The sequence below is a fragment of the Octopus sinensis genome, linkage group LG24 (genome assembly GCF_006345805.1).
Source record: "Octopus sinensis linkage group LG24, ASM634580v1, whole genome shotgun sequence".
NCBI lineage: Eukaryota > Metazoa > Mollusca > Cephalopoda > Octopoda > Octopodidae > Octopus > Octopus sinensis.
The window spans coordinates 14,604,807-14,632,200 of record NC_043020.1 but is presented as its reverse complement, the minus strand read 5'-3'; the positions used below and the strand labels follow the sequence as shown (position 1 = coordinate 14,632,200).

Sequence of the window (27,394 nt, the reverse complement as noted above, 5' to 3'; positions counted from 1 at the left end):
TGTTTAAGGATTCTAGTTAGTAACATTTGGAATTAAACTTTTAAAGTAACTTAGAAAGCAGCTGAGATCATTTACGTAGGAGGGACGTTTTATTAGTTAGCACCGGCAACAACCCGAACTTGTCTATTTTATAACGTTCCACATGAAAATTATTTCAATTATTTGGTATATTTAATAAACTCCACTAAAAATGGGTAAACTGAATGCAACATTACTTCGTTATTTAACTCAGGAAGATTTCCGGGTTATCACCTCAGTGAGTATATGGTTATTTTTAGTGATCAACTATTTTTTGTAAGGATCGAGACTTCAGCTCACACACGTGTCTCTAATAATAATATTTTTACACTTTGATAGTATATACTTTCTTTCACATAAAACAGTGTATTTTATTTTATTTTAATTCAATTTTATTTTGACAGTATCTTCCTTGCTTTGTGTTGAAAACTAATTCTACGTTTTAGAGGTTTTAAAAGTGAAATCTTCATTTCATGTATTGCTTTCCTCAATAAAAATCATTGTCGTTTTGACCCAGTAATGATCTTAACACCAACAACGTATTTGTAATTTTCCATTTATGAAAATATATTATGTAGGAACTAAGAAAAACTGTTGAAATTTGTCTGTTAAATGTGAAAGTAGATTTTGAGAACTATGTTAGATGGGTGTGTATAATTGTAAAGTTATATGCATCGACATCCATATGTTAGAATATAGGGAAGTATGAGAAAAGTTCGTCTTTTTCCAAAGATATTGGTTCCGATGGTTTTTGTGAATGAGAAGTGAATACTGCAAACGTAAACAAATACTGGTCGAGTTTATTTATTCTTTCATTTCCTAACACATCACTCAGCTGATAATCTTTAGGTGCCGCGGGCATGAAGGGCTTGAGATATGCGCACACTTGACAGCTTCGATCCCTTACCCAAATGCTACGGTTATGTATATAGAAACCCGACTGCATTGATCGGGGGGAGGCTTATGTTGCTGTTAAGTCGGCCCTAGGCACAAGGAAGCTTCCTGGTGATTGGTCAACCTGCTAGAAATAGCAGTAAATTTTCTCCTAAATCACGATTTACGAAGGAGATATATAATGGACAATGTAGATCAAAAAGCACAGTTTGGAATAACTGTCTTTCGATGCCCCATGAGAAAAGAAAGAGACACGGTACTATTTAAGAAGAGTGATCCTGGTGCGCATACTCGTTAGCTAATCGTGACTAGTCGATCCTTTGTGTTTTATTTATAAATCCAAATTATTTATTTTGTGTTTTATTTACTTTGCTAGGTAGTCGTAGGATCGACTAGTCACGACTAGCTAGCGCGGATGCACGAGTGCCTGCACTGGGACCACTCTTCTTAAATAGTAGAGGTACAGAAAGTATATGTGTGTGTAGGCGGGGTTGGTGTAAAAATAATCGAAATTTTGGGATTTTTTTTTTTTGTCACAGTCGTTATTTGTGTTGTAAGAAACGCAGGAATACTACGTGATTAACTTAGCCTGAAGGCCAACAACCAAAAATCGTGCTGGTGTTTTATATAAGTTTGGTCTCAGGAATGAATTGTGTTCATGACCTCAGTTTCTCCAAGATCTACGTGATTAATGTTTGTCTTCAAATTGACTGCTGGTAAAATGTGGGCAGATAGTGAATTCCTGAGGGCTGACATCATGGGAAAGAACTGGATGTGAAAGTTAGTATGACTCTGGATGGTGGGTGGCACAATACAGGTGATGAGGGGAAAGAAAGAAGTTTGGAATACCTGAGTTAAGGTACATGAGACCAGACATCTTTAAAGATCAAAGATCGATGTATGTCTGATATAAAAGACAGAGAGAGACGAGATAGTAATGGTGTGACCAAATATTTGTGCTGACCTTGAGAGTTTTAGTTGCATTGTGTTCTTGAATTGTGGGTTAGGGTATTGTTTTCCTGATATATAGAGTGATTGTGTCTTGTGCTATTGAAGAAGACAAAACTGATATGAACCATTTGAAGGACGTTGTTGGTGTCAGTGAAGGTTTGGCATGGTGTCCAGGGCAAATAAACTAGGATAGAAGGACAGGAGCTGGTGTCTTGCTGAAGAGGTGGATACATGGCTTGCTTACTAGGAAAGAGGAAAAGAGATGTGAGGTCAAAGTACAAGGTAAATACGAGAGACAGAATATGATAGAAGAGCATAAAAGGTGAGTGGATGTGCTAGAGTGAAAAGTGTGTGACATTATTAGTGATAGAGAATGAGTTGGATACAGAGAATATCAGTGCAATGAGGGGGAAGTGAAGGAAGGAAATAGGGTAACGTAGAAGATTGATGAAAGAATGGGTGTTAGTTGTGGGGGAAGGGCTTGACAGAACCTCAATTCTGCTGAGATGGACAGGTCTTCTCATGTACAGTATGTTGTTAGATTTGGGTGAAAGAGATGGATAGAAATAAAAGTGGACTGTGGTAAGAAGGATTGGTGAATGTCAATGGTAAATTGTCTGGTGAGAGGGATTAATGAATGTCAATGGTAAATTGTCTGGTAAGAGGGAGTGATGACTGGCGGTACTGAAAGGGCAATGGTAGAATCTGCAGAATGTGGCTGTGTGGTAAGTAGCTTGCTAACCAACCACATGGTTCCGGGTTCAGTCCCACTGCGTGGCATCTTGGGCAAGTGTCTTCTGCTATAGCCCCGGGCCAACCAATGCCTTGTGAATGGATTTGGTAGACGGAAACTGAAAGAAGCCTGTCGTATGTATGTGTGTGTGTTTGTGCGTCTGTGTTTGTTCCCCTAGCATTGCTTGACAACCGATGCTGGTGTGTTTACGTCCCCGTCACTTAGCGGTTCGGCAAAAAGAGACCGATAGAATAAGTACTGGGCTTACAAAAAGAATAAGTCCCGGGGTCGAGTTGCTCGACTAAAGGCGGTGCTCCAGCATGGCCGCAGTCAAATGGCTGAAACAAGTAAAAGAGTAAAGATCCAATGAAATTCTTTATATAGATAATTTAATTTTTATTTTCATTTTCTTGTCAAGGTTGAAATGGGAATGAAGAACCATGAACTAGTTCCTGCTCCACTTATTGCCTCTATAGCTAACCTCCCTCATGGTGGCTGCTTCAAAATTTTGCGAGAGCTCTGCAAGCATCGTCTGATTTGTTACGAGCGATGTAAAGGAAGTAAGACTGCTTAAAATTTCTTCCTTTTTTTGTTTTTATGTTGTTTTTGTATAGCCCCAGGTCAGCCTCGTCAAGCAAATTTATGATCAAAGGATTCCAGCTTGGAACATCCTGTAGTGATATTTATGACTAGATCATTAAATGCAAGAGAGATATGAAGTCAGTAGATCTGGACATCCTGGGACTGGAGGAGGTCACAAATGATTGCCCATGCTGGAGACAAATATTACCTAAGGGGAAGAGAAATTGGAATTTGCCACCAATGAAAAGTGCACTCAAAGAAAAGAAGTCAGTAGTGCCAGTGGAGCACTTCGTCAGATGCAGTCATTGCATGCGGGCTTGTACAGCCACAGTAGACACTACCATCATCAGTATCTGACACAAATTCTCTAATCACAGATCCATGGTCTCTGAAGACCAACGGATGCCTATCTGTTGTCCAATATGTCTTTATTTTTAACACAGTAAAGTGTGGTTTGAAGGAGATTTGGCTGCTATTTCTAACAAGCTGAGGGAATGTTGAATTTGAAGTTCCTTCTTCGACCCAGCCTTTCCTGTTGGTTTGATACAGTAAGGATAATGAGTTGCTCAATGGGTTAAATAATGAAGAATCTTATCTGTGGGATTATGATAGAAAGTTTGTGATTCCAGGATGTCCAGTAACTAATTCTGGATTCTACTTTTAGTAAAATATTGAAGAGCAGTAAGCATCCTCTACTTTATTTATCTGACAGAATTGAAAAATTAATAAAGACCAACTTATTTGTGGAGCATCAAACTAACTGGAAGTTGACGTGAAGTTCATTAGTCTACAACAGTGGTTTTCAACCAGGGTTCCGCCAGTACAGTCCAGGGGTTCCGCAAGAAGTTACAAAACTGCTAAAATTGGCAGTAATTTTTAATTCACCTGTGCAGATATGTGTGCATAAGACTATTAAATTATTGCACAGGGGTTCCTCGAGCCAGTGGAATGTTTCCTTGGGGTTCCGCTCCAGCAAAAAGGTTGAAAAGCACTGGTATAGAGAATGAGTTTAAATATTTTTAGCAATATTTCTATGTTGAAAAATTCAACCAACTGGCAGAACCGTTACCATGCTTAGTGGCATTTCGTCTATCTTTATCTTCTGAGTTCAAATTCCACTGAGGTCGACTTTGCCTTTCATCCCTTTGGGGTCAATAAGATAAGTACCAGTTGAGCACTTTGGTTAATGTAATCGAACTAACCCGATCTCCTGAACTTGCCGTCCTTATGCCAGAATTTAAAACCCATATTTCTGTGTCGAAAGAAGGTGGTGAGCTGGCAGAATCATTACCGTGCTGGGAAAAATGCTTAGTGACATTTTGTCTGTCTTTATGTTCTGAGTTCAAATTCTCGCACCTACCCTGCAATGTCTTTCTTAAAATAAGCAATTACATCTTTCCTGTTTTGAAGCTACAAAATAATATCAGATAAATTTTGCCAAATTAATATGAATGCTAAAGGGTTAAACACTGGGGTTGATGTAATCAACTTACCTCCTCCTCTGAAATTGTTGACCTTGTGCCAAAATTTGAAGCCTATATTTCTATGTTGAAAGTTTTCTACAAGTAAACATATTCCTTAAATATGCTTGATCTATGATTGTGTAACTTCTGAGGATGGCATTTTCTTTGTGTCTGAAGGTCATGAAAAAGAGCAGCATGCCTTCAAATGGCTATGTAAACTGATCTTTGAGGCTGTAGGACTTGTCTTCTTTTTGTTTGTTCCTTCTCAAGCCATGCCTGGCTCATAAGGGCCGGTTTCCCGGTTTCTTGGCATATAGGTTCCCCACCTGGATGGGACACCAGTCCGTCGCAGGTGAGCTGCAAGATGCAGGAGGAAAGAGTGAGAGAAAGTTGTGACGGAAGAGTCAGCAGAAGTTTCGTCATTACCTTCTGCTGGAGCCGCATGGAGCTTAGGTGTTTCGCTCATAAACACACACATCGTCCGGTCTGAGATTCGAACCCACAATCCCTCGACCGCGAGTCCGCTGCTCTAACCACTAGACCATGTGCCTCCACACACTTGTCTTCTTGATTGCACTTAGTATCTTTAAAGTGAGAGTCACTTTGCTCAATCCATTCTCACTCTTTAAACTTTGAGGTCTGACTACAATGGCTCAGTGAGCTAAGACAGCTGTAGTGACCAGCAAGCTGTAGGTTTTACACTGGAGTAGCTTTCTCCTAGGTGAATTGCCTTACAGGGCTTGGGTTCTCCATCTACTCTGGAGTTGCTGGGAGGGTGTCAAAGATGACACTGGACCACTTGAGGGACTTCATTCTTTGAATTACTGAAAAGGGTGACTTCCCTTGCCTTTTCCTTTCCCAAAGCACTCCAAGGCTGGAACCCCGTCAGGTGCTGCTACTCCAGGTCAGAGTAGACCTGGAAACAATAGGCACTAAGAGGTGGTTCCTCATTTTTCAAAACCCTAGAACTCCCATCCCAAGACCTCACTACTAAATGTAGTTTAGTCATACCCAGGACAGCAATATGTTTGGCACTCCTTGCCGGTGGCACGTAAAAAGCACCATCCGATCATGGCTGTTTGCCAGCCTCGTCTGGCACCTGTGCCGGGGCACATAAAAAGCACCCACTACACTCATGGAGTGGTTGGCGTTAGGAAGAGCATCCAGCTGTAGAAACACTGCCAGATCAAACTGGGCCTGGTGCAGCCTTCTGGCTTCCCAGCCCCCAACTGAACCGTCCAACCCATGCTAGCATGGAAAGCAGACGCTAAACGATGATGATGATGATGATGATATAAAAGGATTTGTTACAGAGGTGCCAAGTCTTTCTTGTAATTAGCTCTACACATCCTAGTTTGTTTATAGTTTTAATTATCATGTACCTGTTTTCTTTCAGATGATGGCTATCGTTTAACTAACAGTGGATATGATTATCTAGCTCTGAGGGTTTTTACAAATCGAGGTGTGATATCTTCTATTGGGAATCAAATTGGTGTTGGTAAGGAATCTGGTAAGTTTCAAACAAAACTTTGGCTTAATCTAATTTGTCTTAATTGTCTCCCTGCTGGAGATAATTAGTTTACTGATGAAGTGATAAAAGATAATTCAAGGATACTAGCAGAAAAACTGCCCTCCATGCAGTTTTCTGCTAGCATATGTATTGCGCATATTGATATTATATATACATATAGATATCTTTATATATAAAAGTGAGGTTGTGTGCTGTCTGTCTCCTATGATTAGATTCCAAACGACTCCCACATTTTGCGGTGCAGTTTAACCAAAACCGGGTATCTTATAGTCGTGATTCATATCGAGCCCTTCTGGGTATTAGCGCGCGTCTACAATGAGTCTACAATTTAAAAAATATTTACCATCAATTTTTCTCATTTTTAATGCACTTTTGGCATATATAAGGGAAGTAACTCTCTAAAAATTTATTATTTAATCTCAGAACGTAAAAAGCTACAGTAACACCCCCCCCTTTGTGGTTAGCCATATTGAGATGGCTATTATTCTTTACATCTCTAAAAATGCTTATATAGTTATTTCCCTTACAAACCCAAGCAACGCCGGGCGATACTGCTTGTGATATATAAATTATAAAGTAAATTGACAATTTGCACATGAATTGGAGAAAGACTCTGTTCTAGTTTATTCTGTAATCAGTAAAATAATCCAAGATTAATATTCATTTATAATTTATTCAAAGTGATATACTCTTTTACTTGTTTCAGTCATTTGACTGTGGCCATGCTGGAGCACTGCCTTTAGTTGAGCAAATTGACCCCAGGACTTATTCTTTGTAAGCCTAGTATTTATTCTATCGGCCTCTTTTGCCGAACCGCTAAGTTACGGTGACGTAAACACACCAGCATCGGTTGTCAAGCGATGTTGGGAGGACAAACACTGACACACAAACACACACACACACACACACATATATATATATATATATACGATGGGCTTCTTTCAGTTTCTGTCTACCAAATCCACTCACAAGGCTTTGGTCGGCCCAAGGCTGTAGTAGAAGACACTTGCCCAAGGTGCCATGCAGTGGGAATGAGCCCGGAGCCATGTGGTTGGTAAACAAGCTACTTACCACACAGCCATTCCTTCACCTATGTAACTTTTTTTTAAAACATGAAGAAAAAAAACCAAAAAACTGGACACAGTCCTACACTTCTTCAATTATTATATTATAGAAAGATTGGTTTTGTTTTGTTTTTTTTTCTCATTTTATTACACTCTTTATGGAGATGTATTTGCATAGCAAGTGACTTCGTGTGAGATCATGTGCTGAAACAAAAACAATTGTAGTGTGGAAGATATTTGTAAGCCATTCAAGAGCACACAAAAGCCATTAGTTTCGCTTCAACATTTAAATCTCATTTGTGTCAAAATATTTTCATTGCTTTGAAACTGCAACCTGCTCACTGACAAAATTTGGTGAAGTTTTGTCAGTGTGCAGGTCTCAGTTTCAAAGCAATGAAAATATTTCGACACAACAGTGAACAGGTCACGGTTTCAAAGTGACAAAAATATTTTGACACAAATGAAATTTAAATGTTGAAACAAAACCAATGGTTTTTGTGTGTTCTTGAGTGGCTTACAAATATCTTCCGAACGCGAAGAAAAACTATTTGTTTATATATGGAATTCAAACAGAAGTTGACATTTAAAACAGAAGCAAATCTTGTAATATTAAGCATTATAATTTATGTTTACTATACAAATAAACTTTATACCTTAAGAATTTTTTTAATATTCATTTATAATTTCTTCAAAGTAATATAACATTTTTTAATAACATGGGAAAAAACAAAAAAAAACTGGACACAGCCCCACACTTCTTCAATCATAATATCAAAATGAGTGAATTGTTTTTCCTTACAATTGCTAGCTGGTGTATGTATGTGTGTGGTGGGGTAGCAGATTTCAGCTTTTATCCAATTTATATTTTTCCTGTGAAATGTTTCCAGAAGAATCCAGAAAGGATGGTGGTTGGTGTAGTGGGGGGGCACCCTAGTTTCTCTGGAAGTTTTCATACTTAATAAATTTATTCGTCTTCAGTTTCACAAAAGCACATTTGCATAAGATACTCTTTCTTGAATAGGACAAACAGCACTCAATTCTATGGAATGTTATAATCTTTATATATAAAAATGTAGTTGTGTGTGTGTCTGTCTACACCGATTTAGATTCCTAAATTTGCGGTGCACATTTTGCGGTGCAGTTTAACCAAAAGCGAGTATCTTATAGTCGTGATTCATATCAAGCCCTTCTGGGTATTAGCGCGCATCTACGATGAGTCTATGATTTAAAAAAAAATTACCATAATTTTTCCTCATTTTTAATGCATTTTCGCTCGGTTTATATAAGGGAAGTAACTCTCTAAAAGTGCTTATATAGTTATTTCCCTTACAAACCCGAGCAACGCCAGGCGATACTGCTAGTATTTATATATTTTCTGTTAAATTTTCTTTCCAGATGTCTATATTGTTGCTACAGAATCTGGAATACAGTATGTCTTAAAATTACAAAGGTACAAGAAATTTATTATATGATATTTTTTTTTTGTTATGATATTTTTGTTGAAATACCCTGCCCTTGTTTCAATTAATTTTGAAAACAATAAAGAATTTAGTAAGATTACTTTGTCATGATTAAACTGGTGTAAGCAGAGAACTGGTAGAAACGTCAGCATGGCGATGCCCCAGCATGGCCACAGCTTGTGAGCTGAAACTAGATAAAATGAAAATGAATGAAATGCCAAGCAAAATGCTTAGTGGCATTCATCTGTCTTTGTGTTCTGAGTTCAAATTCTGTTGAGGTCAACTTTGCTTTTCATCCTTTTGAGGTCAATAAAATAAGTCCCAGTCAAATACTGGAGTTGATGTAATCCACGCGCCCCACTCCCCCTCTCCTGAACTTGCTGGACATGTGCCAGAATTTGAAACCATTATTAAGCTAGTGTTTGGAACAAAAATTAACATGAAATTTCAGCGGAAAGTTTTAATTTAAATTACATTTAACCCTTTAGTGTTCAGATTATTCTCTCAAATGTGATGTTTGTTTATTTAAAATGGATTGAATTAGTCATGCATTATCTTGCAGTTTAGAGATTTCAGTGATGTGGTTTTTTTAGTTTTAGAATGACATGGTAGGCTGAGTTAAGAGGCAAGCTCTGGTCAGTTTCAATATAAAACAGGTTAAGTATTCTGGCCGGATATGGCCGGTTTGAATGCTAAAGGGTTAAAACAGCAATTTGTATAATAGAACCAGTTGCAGTTTCAGACAGGTTGGTTTAAAAGAGTTAACCTATCTGTGATACAGATTGTCCGGGTTGATACTTTCTGTGCCAACAACAAACTCTTGACCTCATGCTTCCTGTTGATTTATATGTGACCTATGATAACGTGGTGCTATTTTCTAGATTATGGTAGCACACAATAAAGAGATTGGTGGCTTCAGTGAACATAGCATAATTCATGATGGAGCTAACATATTGTTTGTATACTCTCTTTTACTTGTTTCAGTCCTTTGACTGCGGCCATGCTGGAGCACCACCTTTAGTCGAGCAAATCGACCCCGGGACTTATTCTTTGTAAGCCTAGTACGTATTCTATCGGTCTCTTTTGCCGAACCGCTAAGTGACGGGGACGTAAACACACCAGCATCGGTTGTCAAGCAATGCTAGGGGGACAAACACAGACACACAAACATATACACACACATACATATATATATATATACATATATATGACGGGCTTCTTTCAGTTTCCGTCTACCAAATCCACTCACAAGGCTTTCGTCGGCCCGAGGCTATAGTAGAAGACATTTGCCCAAGGTGCCATGCTGTGGGACTGAACCCGGAACCATGTGGTTGGTAAGCAAGCTACTTACCACACAGCCACTCAATGTTATTGTTTCTTTATTGACCATTTAACATCTGCTTTCCATCCTGTTCAAAGAGCTGTTACCTTTCTTGGTCACAATAGGCCTCCCCTCTGAGTGAAAGGCAGATTGTACAAAGCTTGTGTACAAATGGCTATGATACATAGTAGTGAAATGTAACTGCAGAGGACGTGCAAAAGCTTAAAAGAAATTAGCCAGGATGCTTCACTAGGTGTGCAATGTCAGTATGCATGTACGACAAAGTGTGTGTTGAGAGAAAAATCGAGTATAAGAGATATCAGATGTAGTAACTCTGTGTGCATTACCTAACCTCTTTCTTTACTGCCCACAAGGGGCTACACACAGAGGGGACAAACTAGGACAGACAAACGGATTAAGTCGATTATATATTTCTTTACTACCCACAAGGGGCTAAACACAGGGGACAAACTAGGACAGACAAACGGATTAAGTCGATTATATATTTCTTTACTACCCACAAGGGGCTAAACACAGAGGGGACAAACTAGGACAGACAAACGGATTAAGTCGATTATATATTTCTTTACTACCCACAAGGGGCTAAACACAGAGGGGACAAACTAGGACAGACAAACGGATTAAGTCGATTATATATTTCTTTACTACCCACAAGGGGCTAAACACAGAGGGGACAAACTAGGACAGACAAACGGATTAAGTCGATTATATATTTCTTTACTACCCACAAGGGGCTAAACACAGAGGGGACAAACTAGGACAGACAAACGGATTAAGTCGATTACATCGACCCCAGTGCGTAACTGGTACTTGATTTATCGACCCCGAAAGGATGAAAGGCAAAGTCGACCTCGGCGGAATTTGAACTCAGAACGTAGCGGCAGATGAAATAACGCTAAGCATTTCGCCCGACGTGCTAACGTTTCTGCCAGCTCGCCGCCTTACCTAACACCAACCGTTTGACAGTATATGCTGAGTGTATTTTATTACAGCACCATCCTTAAGCGCATGTGTGTGTGTGGCAAGAAGGAGGATGTCTCATCTTCAGAAAAATTTAATAGGGTAATCTGTTTCTGTACCCCACTCTCTCTCTTTCTCTCTCTCTCTCACACATCTTGTATCTCCTCTATAGCAAGACAGCTGTTTCTGTCCCTCTGTCACACTCTAACCTCTCATCACCCAGCACAAGGCTCCGCCTCCAATACCCCCAAACTCTAAAAGGATCTTTGTCTTGCAAGTCATTTGGTGAACTTGCCGGTTCTGGTACCACATAAAAAGCATCCAGTCCACATTGTAAAGTGTTTGGCATTTGGAAAAGCATCCAGCTGTAAAAAGCACGCCAAAACAGACCCTTGCCTGTGTTGGTGCCACGTAAAAATCTCTCAGTCTTATCTGTGGGGTGTTTGGTATTAGGAAAGGTATCCAGCCATACGAACCAATCCAAAACAGAGTGAAGCCTGGTGCAGTCTTCTGTCTAGCCAGCTCCTGTCAAACCATCCAACCCAAGCCATCATGGAAAGCAGATGTTAAATGATGATGACAATGTAGAGGAGGAGGAGGATCAGCATGGAACTTGGTTTAGTTTGTAACTTAATGCAAGTAACCCAGTTTGAGCCAACATTTTCAGTTGATAGGGTTGGTTGGAGGAAGACAACAAATTAACAGATTTGGAATCAACTGTGTGAGCTGAAGAAATAATTTCCTAATGGCCATTTGACAATTATAATGTGTTATATTTTGCTCTCATGACTCCAACAAAATAATGTGATATATTGGATGATTTGTGTCCTTTTTTTCTTTCTACAGACTGGGCAGAACATCTTTCCGTCAGCTGAAGAATAAACGTGATTACCACAAACACCGTAAAAGTGCTTCCTGGCTTTATCTTTCTCGAATTGCTGCCATGAAAGAGTTTGCTTACATGAAGGTGAGTGCCTGAATTGGTGGATTTCACTGGCTTCTTAGACTAACTTTCATCAGGAGTTTTCTGACATTGTCGGGGGAAGAAAATTAATGAAAATAAAAAATAATAAAATCTGTTTTAATACCAAATATTAGCCATTTTCTTATAACTGTGTGCACTGGATGATGAAGGATCTCAACAAGTTATGAGACTTGTCAAAGCCATACTAGCATGAAAAGATGGATGTGAAATAAAGGGATCTTTTCTGTTTGAATGGCAATTTTTTCTAGCAGTGTCATATGAAATTGTCACCCATAATTATGACCTTAGTATCGATCTATTGCATTTCAATCTGTTTTAGGGTTAGGGGTGGGGGGAAGGGTATCTTTTTTTCTTCAGAAATGTAAATAAACCCAATCTGTTTCTTAAACGAGGGACATATTTATACGGCACTGAATGTTTTCACCTCAATGGGCGTCATTGATTAGTTGAAATTTCAGAAATTGAAGAAAAAAAACAACAAATATCTTACAAACCATAGAATTTTCTCAATAAAGCCAACAGAAAAAGATATTTTATAAACACATTCTTCCAGTGTACGAAGTTTAAAAGTGTTTAGTTACGTGGAAATTATTTTAAAAACTGCCAGTCAACCGAAAAGATCCAAATAAAGATCACATTGAACAGACACAAACAGGAAACCAAAAAGATTCTTATCTGACCAGTGTCCATGTTTTTATTTATTATATGTATCATCATTTAACCTTCACTTTCTATGCTGTTCAGAGAGCTATTACTTTTCTTGGTAACAAAGGGACTCTCTGCCAGGGTGAAAGGCAGATTTGCCAACCTTACTACTATTGCTAGTACCACGTAAAAAGTACCTATTACACTTTGTAGAGTGGTTGGTTTTAGGAAAGATGCCCAGCTGTAGAAACCATGCCAGAGAAGACTGTTGAGCTTGGCATCCTTTGAATCTCCATCTCCTGTCAAACTGTTCAAACCATGCCAACATAGAAGATGGACATTAAATGATGATGATGATTATATATTATACATACTCACACACACACACGTACAGAAAAATATTTTTTGAACCGTCTGGCACCACCATCTGTTCATGGCTGTTGCCAGCGCCGCCCCGACTGGTCTCGTGCCGGTGGCACGTAAAAGGCACCATCCGTTCGTGGCCGTTGCCAGCCTCGCCTGGCCCCCGTGCCGGTGGCATGTAAAAGGCAACATCTGTTCGTGGCCATTGCCAGCCTCGCCTGGCCCCCGTGTCGGTGGCACGTAAAAAGCACCATCCATTCGTGGCCATTGCCAGCCTCACCTGGCCCCCGTGCCGGTGGCACATAAAAAGCACCATCCGATCGTGGCCGTTTGCCAGCCTCATCTGGCACGTAAAAAGCACCCACTACACTCTCGGAGTGGTTGGTGTTAGGAAGGGCATCCAGCCGTAACAACATTGCCAGATCAAACTGGGCCTGGTGCAGCCTTCTGGCTTCCCAGACCCCAGTTGAACTGTCCAACCCATGCTAGCATAAAAAGCGGACGCTAAACGATGATGATGATGATGATGATGATGAATGTTGACCAAATAAATAAAATTTAACATGCTTGTCTTTCTGCTCTGTTTCAGGCTCTTCACACTCGTGGATTTCCAGTTCCTAAACCCATTGATTTTAACAGGCATGCAGTTATAATGGAACTCATTGATGCATATCCAATGTTAGTATGGTTTACTATCCTATCACTTCTGCTGTAAACATTTTGACCTGTTGCTCTTTCAGTGTACACTGCCAAAATTTCTGTAGCCTCTTGGGCATAAATGCTTGGAACATTTTCCTATGTCTCATATATATATATAAAATTAGAAAAAAACCCACCTTTTATCAATTCAAAATGAACAATTAAATTACACCATCTAGAAAATTACATATAATAGAAAAATTAAAATTAAAATAGCAATAAAATGTCAAATATTAAGTAAATTGCAAAAAAATAATAATAAAAAAATAATAAAAACGTATATTAATAGGTAGAAAAACTATTATATATGTTTTATTATTATTTTTTGCAATTTACTTAATATTTGACATTTTATTGTTATTTTAATTTTAATTTTTCTATTATATGTAATTTTCTAGATGGTGTAATTTAATTGTTCATTTTGAATTGATAAAAGGTGGTTTTTTCTAATTTTTTATATATATATATATATTATATTGTATGAAATTTGATTTAGTATTTCTAAATTGAATTTATTTCCTTGTAAGTTTGGATTTTATTCTCTCAAATAATAATTATATATATATATATACGAGATCTGATCAATAAGTATCCGGACTGTTGCCATAGTAACAATGCTAAAACACACATAGTGAAGCCGCTTGACACAGATTGACCTTGAACTCTGCTGTGTATGTGCACTAAATTTTAACATTCTAGCTCACTTCTGCTGTTTACAGCAGTGCTTGGAAAGAACGTGTGTAGCATGTGATCATCGCATTGACCATGACTGAGAAAGTTGTCATGGTGATACGTGCTCAGAGGCCTACACAAAGTTGCAGAAAGTGTATGGAGAGAAGTGTATCAGCCGCACAAAGTGTACGAGTGGTTCAGACATTTCCAAGATGGCTGAAAAAATGTCAATATCGATGAATGTTCTGGGAGACCTACAACAGGCAGAACTGAGAGAAACTTCAGAGATGTGTATGCAGCTGTGAGAGGAAAATTGTCGAATTACCGTCTCTGCGTTATCAGAGGATGTGAAAATTAGTTACAGTTCAGTTCAGTCCATTATCACTGAAGACTTGGGTACTCTCTCTTTTACTCTTTTACTTGTTTCAGTCATTTGACTGCGGCCATGCTGGAGCACCACCTTTAGTCGAGCAAATCGACCCCGGGACTTATTCTTTGTAAGCCCAGTACTTATTCTATCGGTCTCTTTTGCCGAACCGCTAAGTGATGGGGACGTAAACACACCAGCATCGGTTGTCAAGCAATGCTAGGGGGACAAACACAGACACACAAACTCACACACACACATACATATATACGACAGGCTTCTTTCAGTTTCTGTCTACCAAATCCACTCACAAGGCATTGGTCGGCCTGGGGCTATAGCAGAAGACACTTGCCCAAGATGCCACGCAGTGGGACTGAACCCGGAATCATGTGGTTGGTTAGCAAGCTACTTACCACACAGCCACTCCTGCACCTATGAGACATGTGTCTGTCAAGTTTGTGTCAAAACAGGGAGCAAGGTCTGGACTGTAGGGAGGATGAGGGACAGTTTTGATGCCCATCTTTGTCACGTAGTTGGCTACCAGGATGGAATTGTCCTGGTACAGGTGCCACCAACCCGAGCGGAAGAACTCTGGCCTTTTGAGACAAAATCTTTTCCTGAACACCCTCAAAATCTCCACAAAGTACTCTTTGTTGATCATCTGGCCAGAGGGAACCCAGTGGATGTAGATGATGTCCTTGCTATCAAAAAGGGGATCATTCATTCATACACACACACAACTGTGCCTAGTCAAAATAAAAAAAAATTTAATCATTATCCCTGTAACATTCAGATCACTCTATAATATAATACTTATTCATTCACATTCATCATCATCATCATCGTTTAACGTCTGTTTTCCATGCTAGCATGGGTTGGACGGTTCAACTGGGGTCTGGGAAGCCAGAAGGCTGCGCCAGGCCCAGTCTGATCTGGCAGTGTTTCTACAGCTGGATGCCCTTCCTAACGCCAACCACTCCGTGAGTGTAGTGGGTGCTTTTTACGTGCCACCTGCACAGGTGCCAGACGAGTCTGGCAAACGGCCACGATCGGATGGTGCTTTTTACGTGCCACCAGCCACATTCGGATGGTGCATTTTACGTGCCACTGGCCCGGAGGCCAGTCAGGGCAGCACATTGTTTTAGATTAATCATGCATATTTTGTAGCTTCGAGCTTTTGATGATGTGAGTGTTTATTTTTAGAATGACTTTGTCAGGTAGGTATGAGAAGCCAGATCTGGTTGGCTTGAACATAAAACAAGGACAATATTTGGGCCGGATCTGACCGGTGTTTAAATGCTAAAGGATTAAATAATTGGTCATTATGTGACTGCTGAAGTAAAAGGTGTGTTTTAATTTTGTTCAGGTGCCAAGTTCACGATGTTGGTGATGCAGGAGAAGTCTACAACCAGGTGATGCAGATGATAGTAGATTTGGCCAACTGTGGTGTAATTCATGGAGACTTTAACGAATTTAACTTAATGATAAATGATGAAGGTAAAGTGACTATGATTGATTTTCCTCAGATGGTATCAGTCTCTCACCACAATGCTGAATGGTAGGTCATCTTGTTTTATTTTTGTTTTGTTTTTTATGTCTAAATTCTTGTTTCACTGACTTGAATTTGAATTAAAATGTTCATTTTCTTATAAATCATCATCATTTAAAATCTATTTTTCATGTTGGCATGGATTGGGTGGTTTGAGCGGCGCTGGTATGGCCAGGAGCCTCACCAGGCTCCATTGTCTGTTATGGCATGGTTTCTACAATTGGATGCACTTCCAAACTCCAGCCACTCCACAAGGTATACTTGATGCTTTTTATGTGGTGCCAGCACTGTGTACAATCACATTTAACATGTCCACATACATTAAAACATGGAAAAAAACTCCATGTGAAAACCATCTCTGGAGAGAAATTCTTCTTGTAGACAATGTGTGTGAAAAACACAGCACTAGGCCATGAATGATGTCATTGGATCATAGGACATGTTTCAGCATCATTACACATCATCAGCTAGGTGCACTCAATCTGTCATTCACGACCCATTAAGAATTGTTAAACAGCAAATTAAACATTTGCTGGTGTGTGCAAAGTTTTGTCAAGCTGGAATTAAATTTATTTAACTAGAGATACACAAAGCAGCAATGATTGAAATATAAGTACGTACAATTATGTTTAACATGTCCATACACTCCAAAATATAGAGTGACTGCCTGCTCTGGTCAACTCTGCTCAAACCAGTTCAGGACAAAAAAAGTTGATTGACCAAAGCATTTTTAATTAGGCTATCCTGGTTTTATTGTGGGCATGCTGTCATGTATTATGATGTGCAGCAATTAGTGCAGTGTTTTCCAACCTATTTTCCAGTAAAATGTATGTCCCACCAGTGGTTGTAAAAATACTGGATCTTTTCAGTTTGAACAGCAGTTTTTTAAATTAATTTTCACGTAACTAAACACTTTTAAACTTCGTATACTGGTAGAATGTGTTTATAAAACATCTTTTTCTCTTGGCTTTATTGAGAAAATTCTATAGTTTGTAAGATATTTGTTGTTTTTTTTCTTCAATTCTGCAATTTCAACCAATCAATGGATGTCTATTGAGGTGACAACATTCTGTACCGTATGAATATATCCCTCGTTTAAGAAACAGATTGGGTTTATTTACATTTCTGAAGAAAAAAAGTTACTCTTCCCCCCAACCCTAACCCTAAAACAGATTGAAATGCAGTAGATCGATACTAGGGCCATAATTATGGGTGACAATTTCATATGACACCGCTAGAAAAAACTGCCGTTCAAACCGAAAAGATCCAAAATACTTTATAATATTTTTATCACAATTATTGAATCTAAATGAATCTAATAGTAACTCTTTTATTAAAGTACTGAGTACACAAAAAAAAATCACGATGAGCTTAGAATAAACTCATTTTTCCAACCACATTCAATTTTTTTTACAGCAAATTGTTGTGCCATTTGTATGAAATACATGAAAAGATTGATAATTTATTAATTTTTCATAATTATATACTTTCTGTAAAGAAATATCCACACTTGGGCATTATAATAGCACTATACTGTAACAAACAGTCTTCACACAGTATACTTGGCTGGAGAGATTGGTTTGGCTTGGCTGAATATATATGTGGTATGTTTGTTGTGAAGAAAACAATTTTCATAATTCCATGTCCCACTAAAAACAAAAAAAAATGTTGGATCTCATGCCCCACCACAATTTTCCCAGGCCCCACTAGTGGGGTGCATGCTCCATGTTGGGAATCGCTGAATTATTGAATACTGGTGTAGTCAGCAGAATCAATGAGGCACTGTTGCGAAAACTTTGTTTTTCTATAGAACAGTGAATGTAGGGACTGTCATGGATGAGTTGACAGCATTTAAAACTTACAAATTATTTTCATACTGCAACTATTATAGTCTTTCACTTCAGCCATTGACTTTACAATATATTTTGGCACAATAAATTGAATGACATGTCCTATGACCGATACTTCCTTTGAAGGTGAAACAAAAGATGATTGTGTACAGGTAATCAGATTTTCAATCTGATTACCTGTATGAGTCACTGGAAACTTTGGATATAAATAGATGTGTGTGAACAAGCAATTTGGAAGTAGAGTGATTATCAGCTGTTATTGTTGATAGTGGTGGTCTAATTGGTCTGTGATGATTAATAATTATTGCAAAAACAGGAAAAGGAACACAACAGAGTCAGTGACCTATGAAGTGTGTGTGTATGTATATATGTATGTTTGTGTTTTTTATGGGGTTTTTTATTGGTTTATATGTTTTATTGCTTTATATTGGTTTATATGTTGATGTCAAATTTGATTTTAGCGGAGTGATGGTGTGATTTGTCAGAAATTTTAGCTGCTTTTTCTTACAGATCAAGCAGCCATATAAAGACTTTATTGTTGGTCTCTGTCTGTGTTTGTTTGTACATGTGTGTACTTCTATGTTTGTTTGTGTATTAGTAAAATTGATATTAGATTGTTATAATTGTCTGTGTGAATGCATGTGCTATATCCTGTTATATATATATATATATATATAACAGGATATAGCACATGCATTCACACAGACAATTATAATATATATATCATTATCATCATCATCATCATTTAACGTCCGTTCTCCATGCTGTATATATATATATATATATATATTATATATATATATATATATATAAAATCCATTGTCTATCTGTGTGTGTGTGTCTTCTAGGATCTCAGGCATCCTCCATCCAATTGTGCTCAAATTTGATATGTAGATACCGACACTATCAGGGTGTGTATAAGTCTTGAAAAAATTACAAAAATCGATTCCAGGTGAGAATGCGATCAATAAAGCCGTGGGAATGTGCATTTGTACATGCAAGTACATCAGCTGTTGCGATTGATACTATGTGTATGTGTAAAAAATGCACGATGTCTCAAATTTAGGTTAAATCAGTGTTTCTCAAAGGGGGGAGGCCTATGGGACGGTCAGACAAGTTGTTTTGAGAAAATTTGGTTTAAATGTTTGACAACTCAGCACCATCCATTGGATGGGGAGGGTGCGTTTTGCTCATATATATATCCATAGTGGAAATTTAGTATCTATAATAAAGTTGAAGCTTTGAGGAAAATGTGTGTGTCATGTCTGTTTTAATGAAATAATGTAAAACTTTGTTACATCTTCTATTTTAGGTACTTTAACAGAGATGTGCAATGTATAAAAGAATTCTTCCTCAGAAAATATCATTATGAAAGTGAAATATTCCCCACATTTGCTGATACAAGGTAAGGATATCAGGAAATCTCTCTTAAAATGTTATGTTATTTTTTAATGTTTTCATGATTGTCAGGGCTCCATACAAGGCTGTTTAACCCTTTAACATTTAATCTGGCTGTAATTGGCCCAAATATTCAACCAGACTGGCAAGATTTAACCTTTCACACCTACCCTACAATATCATTCTAAAAATATACAGTCTCCTCATTGAAATCTTGAAGCTATAAGATAATGCATGACTAATTCAAAACATTGAATAAATAAGCATCATATTCTTTAGCTGAATAATCTGAATACTAAAGGGTTAAAAGAGAAAATATATCTTATTTTTAGGACAGCAAGCCATTATAGAGAATGTTTTCTGAAGCAGGATTAGGGGTGTGTTCAATGACTTGTTTGAAAGTTAGGGTTAGTAGTGTTATGAATTTATGGTCCACTAACTTCTGATTCAGTGGTTCAGACACTCAAGTTTTGTGTGAACATAATTTGTACATCACTATCCTTGGATGCCAAATGACATAGATCTAGGGGAAAACAACAACAATAACAATGGTGAATCATTGTGATTTTAATTAAAATTTAACCTTTTAGGCTACTTTCAAGCCTTCGCCATAACTTGATTTATCTTTCTATCTCTCTCTCTACAAAATTTAACCTTAGGCCAGGCTACCTCAAGCCGTAATCCTATCTCTTCCCATCTCTTCCCATCTTTCAGCCATTGGCGGTCTTTTTTCCTCCTCAACCATTACGATTCTATAATTTAAATTCCCAATTCAATTTCAACTCCCGTTCGATGTCCGCAGCAAGTTCTTAAAAATTTATCTTACTATTTTATTCGTTGTTACTACGTTTCTTCATACATTGTTACGAAAATTTAACCTTTTAGGCTACTTTCAAGCCTTCGCCATAACTTGATTTATCTTTCTATCTCTCTCTCTACAAAATTTAACCTTAGGCCAGGCTACCTCAAGCCGTAATCCTATCTCTTCCATCTCTTCCCATCTTTCAGCCATTGGCGGTCTTTTTTCCTCCTCTCACCATTACGATTCTATAATTTAAATTCCCAATTCAATTTCAACTCCCGTTCGATGTCCGCAGCAAGTTCTTAAAAATTTATCTTACTATTTTATTCGTTGTTACTACGTTTCTTCATACATTGTTACGAAAATTTAACCTTTTAGGCTACTTTCAAGCCTTCGCCATAACTTGATTTATCTTTCTATCTCTCTCTCTACAAAATTTAACCTTAGGCCAGGCTACCTCAAGCCGTAATCCTATCTCTTCCCATCTCTTCCCATCTTTCAGCCATTGGCGGTGCGCCCGCCCCCCACCCCCACCACCAATACCGATACCGATGAACACTGTTCTCACCCCCACCACCAATACCGGTGAACACTGTTCCTCACCTCCCACCACCAATACCAGTATACCCTGTCCTCACCATCTACACCGGATACGCCTTACTCATCTACACCGGGTACGCCCTACTCCCTCCTCCTCCCCCCACTACCCCTTCTCCTCATATGCTTTCACTGTGAAAAGACAAGCTGCTAGCGCCATAGCTCATCAACTGCCCACCGATCTTATGCTTCCTCCTGACACTGCCTCATTCCGACTATCCCCTTTAGCACCCTCCCGCCTCGTAATATCCTATGTTTTTATTTCTTAGGAACCTACACCAACCCTTCCTGCCATCGTTCCTCCTTACCCCAACCTTCCCCACTGGTTGCTCCCCTATATTACCCGCCTCAACTGGACCCCCCCTCTCTCCCCAACTCAACTCTCGAATATCTGTATTCTTTCCTCTACCTAATAACGTTACTCAGTGACGATAACGAATGTCTTTATTTCTTAGGAACCTACACCAACCCTTCCTGCCATCGTTCCTCCTTACCCCAACCTCCCCACTGGTTGCCCTCCTATATTACCCGCCTCAACTGGACCTCCCCCTCCCCAACTCAACTCTAGAATATCTGTATTTCTTTCCTCTACCTAATACGTTACTCAGTGATGATAAATGCTGTGACTACAAAGACCCGGGCTGCTTTTTCTGCAGCAATTCCACATACCCCCTACTCATTCTAAGTACCCCGGATCCCCAAAGTACCCTGGATCCCAAAGTACCCCGGACCTCGTTGCCCATGTGCCGCTGACACGTTAAAATGCTCGAACCGATCGTGACGATGCCGGACCCTCCGGCCCTGTGCAGGTGGCACGTAAAAAGCACCCAATCCACTCACGGAGTGGTTGGCGTTAGGAAGGGCATCCAGCCGTAGAAACTCTGCCAGATTCAGACTGGAGCCTGGTGCGGCCCCTGGCTTCCCAGACCCGGTCAAACCGTCCAACCCGTGCTAGCGCGGAAAGCGGACGTTAAACGATGATGATGAAGATAAACTTTCACACACATGAGAAGGGTTTTTTGTTTATTGCCACAGATTTCTGTCTTAGTCTTCTTATAGAGAGAGTTTACGAAAATAAACAAAAGACAAAGACAGGTGGTGTACAAAACAAACAGATGTATTAGTATAACGCTCAGGAATAGAAAAAGTCTTTTACGTTTCGAGCCTATGCTCTTCTACAGAAAGGTACACAGAAGAAACAAGGAGAGAAAAAAATGTGTGTAGTGGCTAACGATCTATCATGGTGACTCATATAGTTTGCTTAACTCTTCATCTAGAAATACAAGTGGATTTTCTGTGTGTATTGTTTTATCTGATGGACTGAAGAAAGCAGAACAAGTGCCTTGTCTTACATGTAGGAGTAAATGACTGAAGGAAAAGAAGTAACTTTTATGTGAACTAAGTTTTAAAACTAACAAAATTCTAGCATCAATCTGGTTTCAAGTGTTTAATGAGAGCAATTACAGCTGATCAAATCGATTAGTAGATTTCTAACCATAAGGTCAGTATTTCTTCTGTTGCCAAGGTAACATTTGTCAACCAAGTCCATACCATTGTTAACAGATTCCCATTCTGCTGTGTATAGCTGGAGAGTTTTGTAACTGACAAATGATGTCACCTTATGGGCAGGTGCTGAAAAGTTCCTCACTTTAGGGTATCACGAAAAACCTGGTTGGAGGCTCAACCTTTGGAATTCTTTTACAGAGCTTAGAAAAACTGAAGGGCCACTGTAAGAAGTGTGTGAATCTATGAGGAGAATATGGTGAATAAGATCATAATAAACTGATCTTCATGTATTTTCTTTTACCCAAAGCCATGAACTTTTCACTACCCCTAATATATATATATATATATATATATATATATATGGATGTATGTATGTATACACACACAAGGCGGTGCTGAAAAGTTCATGGCTTTAAGGGTATTGTGAAAGGCTTGGTTGAGGGGCCAATCTTTGAAGGTCTTTTGCTGAAAAACTGAAGGACCACTGCAATTATCATCATCATCATCGTTTAACACCTGCCTTCTATGCTGGCATGGATTAGATGGTTTGACAAGAGCCTGCACCAGACTTCTGTATCTGTTTTAGCAGGGTTATTATGGCTGGATGCCCTTCCCAATGCCAACCACCCAGCAGAAGTGATTGGTGTTAGGAAGGTGTGTGAATCTGAGAGGGGAATATGTTGAATAAAATCATAATTAACTGATCTTCCTGTTTTTTCTTTTACCAAAAGCCAAGGACTTTTCAGCACCTCTCGTATAATGGCTGATTTCCATCCAGTTTAAAGTGGGATGATCCTTGGTTGGGTGACTTAATGTGTTAGTCTGTTTACTGATGCCCCAGCAACTTGATAGGTTACAGTACCTATAATAATCTGTTGATAACTATTTTCAAAATATTCTTGTGTTTTTTTGAAGTAGACAAAATAGTCCAACTCTGTGTTCAATTCTTTGCAGCCGAACTGACTCAATGGATGTTGAAATTGCTGCCAGTGGTTTTACTAAAGACATTGCAGAGCCATTTGATGAGGTAACATTTTCAATCTTCACATCATTTCCACAACTATCTAAGCCAGTGGTTCCCCAACTTTTTCTGGCTGGCACCAAGACCACATTCCTAACGTCGCCTCGCCCCCTTCACCGCCACAAACATAGACCATTTTCTGCAGCAATTTTTTTAAAAATGTATTTCACAAATTAAACTTAAATTAATTAACCCATTATTTTGTTTGCTTTTACATCCATTGCTCCCTTTTAGCCACCCCATTATCACCCCACTTTTCTTCAATGTCCCCTCTGAATTTTTCCATCACCCACTGGGAACCACTGAGCTAAGTATTGTAGTGGGTGCTCTTTACATGCCACCGGCACAGGTGCCAGACGAGGCTGGCAAACGGCCACGATCGGATGGTGCATTTTACGTGCCACTGGCACAGGGGCCAGGCGAGGCTGGCAAACGGCCACAATCGGATGGTGCATTTTACGTGCCACTGGCACAGGGGCCAGGCGAGGCTGGCAAACGGCCACGATCGGATGGTGCATTTTACGTGCCACTGGCACAGGGGCCAGGCGAGGCTGGCAAACGGCCACAATCGGATGGTGCATTTTACGTGCCACTGGCACAGGGGCCAGGCGAGGCTGGCAAACGCACGGCCACGATCGGATGGTGCATTTTAGTGCCACTGGCACAGGGGCCAGGCGAGGCTGGCAAACAGCCACAATCGGATGGTGCATTTTACGTGCCACTGGCACAGGGGCCAGGCGAGGCTGGCAAACGGCCACAATCGGATGGTGCATTTTACGTGCCACTGGCACAGGGGCCAGGCGAGGCTGGCAAACGGCCACAATCGATGGTGCATTTTACGTGCCACTGGCACAGGGGCCAGGCGAGGCTGGCAAACGGCCACAATCGGATGGTGCATTTTACGTGCCACTGGCACAGGGGCCAGGTGAGGCTGGCAAACGGCCACAATCGGATGGTGCATTTTACGTGCCACTGGCACAGGGGCCAGGCGAGGCTGGCAAACGGCCACAATCGGATGGTGCATTTTACGTGCCACTGGCACAGGGGCCAGGCGAGGCTGGCAAACGGCCACGATCGGATGGTGCATTTTACGTGCCACTGGCACAGGGGCCAGGCGAGGCTGGCAACAGCCACAATCGGATGGTGCATTTTAACGTGCCACTGGCACAGGGGCCAGGCGAGGCTGGCAAACGGCCACAATCGGATGGTGCATTTTACGTGCCACTGGCACAGGGGCCAGGCGGCTGGCAAACGGCCACAATCGGATGGTGCATTTTACGTGCCCTCTGGCACAGGGGCCAGGCGAGGCTGGCAAACGGCACAATCGGATGGTGCATTTTACGTGCCACTGGCACAGGGGCCAGGCGAGGCTGGCAAACGGCCACAATCGGATGGTGCATTTTACGTGCCACTGGCACAGGGGCCAGGCGAGGCTGGCAAACGGCCACAATCGGATTGGTGCATTTTACGTGCCACTGGCACAGGGGCCAGGCGAGGCTGGCAAACGGCCACAATCGGATGGTGCATTTTACGTGCCACTGGCACAGGGGCCAGGCGAGGCTGGCAAACGGCCACAATCGGATGGTGCATTTTACGTGCCACTGGCACAGGGGCCAGGCGAGGCTGGCAAATGGCCACAATCTGATGGTGCATTTTACGTGCCACTGGCACAGGGGCCAGGCGAGGCTGGCAAACGGCCACAATCGGATGGTGCATTTTACGTGCCACTGGCACAGGGGCCAGGCGAGGCTGGCAAACGGCCACAATCGGATGGTGCATTTTACGTGCCACTGGCACAGGGCCAGCAGGCGAGGCTGGCAAACGGCCACAATCGGATGGTGCATTTTACGTGCCACTGGCACAGGGGCCAGGCGAGGCTGGCAAACGGCCACAATCGGATGGTGCATTTTACGTGCCACTGGCACAGGGGCCAGGCGAGGCTGGCAAACAGCCACAATCGGATGGTGCATTTTACGTGCCACTGCACAGGGGCCAGGCGAGGCTGGCAAACAGCCACAATCGGATGGTGCATTTTACATGCCACTGGCACAGGGGCCAGGCGAGGCTGGCAAACGGCCACAATCGGATGGTGCATTTTACGTGCCACTGGCATGAGGCCAGTCGGGGCGGCGCTGGCAATGCCCACGTTCAGATGGTTCTCTTACGTACCACCGGCACTGGTATCACAGCTGCAATTTCCATTGTTTTGATCGACTTCGATTTTGATTTAGGTTTTATATAATTAATTTAAATGTCTGTGTTGTATCATCATCATTGTCATTATTTATGTTTTGCATAAAATAATTCTTTTTCTTAATAATTTCTGACTCATGGCAAATTATTATCTTTCTGAAATGGTTAATTATTTTTTGAGGATCATTTTAGCTTAAACTTGCCTCAGTTTTGCATGGTTTATTATGTTCTTGCCAAGCACATGTGTAAAGGATCCTGATATATATATATATATATATATGTATGTATATATAAATTAAATTAGAGATAAAACCACTATTAGGCAAATCAAACAGTGAAAAACATAAACATAAAAATAAAAATAATTAATATAATATACAAAATATATAAAATATAAAAATTTAAATTATTTAAATTTAAAATTAAAATTATTAATTTATATTTATAAATTTTTATATTTTATTAATATATATATATATATATATATTTTTTTAAAATTAAATATATATAAACTATCAAAAAGTATTAAAAAGTTTAATATATATGTTTTTTTTTTCTAGGCCTTGAAAGATATTGGTGTTTTGGAAGATTTTGATGAAACTAAAGAAGACGAAGAAGAAGAAGAATCTGATTGTGAAAGTGTTAAAGAACAGAGTAAGGATAGTCCAAAAGAGAAACAACAGACAAATTCCAAATCTAAATCTATCGAAGCTTGGCTAAAAGATTGCGATACCATCCAAGAAGTTGATGATGATGATATTTATTATTGCGCAGCAGATTTTGTTGAAGGAAACCAAGCTCCTAACACTGCAGAATCTACCGATGAAAAAGATGGAGAAAATACTCTGAGTAATTCTGTCAAAGAAGCTGAAGAAGTACAGTCGGAAGGCGTTAAGCCAGATGAAAAATGTGAAGAAGCAACAAGTTGTCCGTTCGACAGAGAGGAGCAACTAACTGAGAGTCGAAGCATGAGGGCTACAAGCATAACGAGTTCCACGTTTGACCCCAGATTTGTGAAAGAGAAAATCAAAAGAGAGGTTCATAAGAAAATAACCAAACAAGCTTCTAGCAATATCAGAAAGACGGGAGAGAACTTTTATATTAATAAGAAAAGGCAAGACATGAAATTCGACATCAAGGATTCTATGGATGGGTTCTGGTCTTAGGATTTCATTAACCCTTTAGCATTCAGATTATTCTGTTAAATGTAAGACTTATTTATTCACATTTCTCTGAATTAATCTTGTATTATTTCATAGATTTGGAATTACAATGATACAATTGTGTATTTTTAGAATGACATTGTTGGGCAGGTGCGATAGGTTGGATCTATCCAGTTTGAACATAAAACAGAAACAATATTTTGGCCGGATACAGCCGGTTTAAATACAAAAGAGTTAACATGAATTCTGTTTCTTTAGTAGGTATCTGACTTTAAGAACTTGCCCATTTTACGAAATGAATAACACCATTCAGAAATTGTACCATTTTGGGAACTGGGTTGATTCTGAAATCAAAACACCAAATCTCAAAATGGTAACTGAAGACATATCATGTAATTGTCTTGTTCTTCAGTTGGTTGACTGTCACTCTAAGAACTATACACTGGAAGATTGCAGAAACTATGTTAGTTCTTTGTCCACCATAGAGAACTTTCTGCTCATCCTACAGAAACTAACTGGCTTCAAAGAGGTCAAACTTGTATTTTTGATATCCTTCAAGAAACTCAATTAAACTTACTGTATTGTT

The 27,394-nt window shown here is 39.8% G+C and overlaps 1 protein-coding gene across 1 annotated transcript; it reads left to right on the top strand.

The window, feature by feature from the left end:
- Positions 1–84: 84 nt before the first annotated feature.
- Positions 85–27,394, top strand: LOC115224003 (serine/threonine-protein kinase rio2). The gene is made up of 11 exons (XM_036513063.1): positions 85–256; positions 3,015–3,156; positions 6,038–6,151; positions 8,632–8,686; positions 11,845–11,965; positions 13,581–13,669; positions 16,096–16,287; positions 19,441–19,533; positions 23,386–23,458; positions 26,206–26,818; positions 27,043–27,394. The coding sequence occupies exons 1-10, from the start codon at positions 191–193 to the stop codon at positions 26,809–26,811; spliced, it is 1,551 nt and encodes a 516-aa protein (XP_036368956.1). The 5' UTR covers positions 85–190; the 3' UTR covers positions 26,812–26,818; positions 27,043–27,394.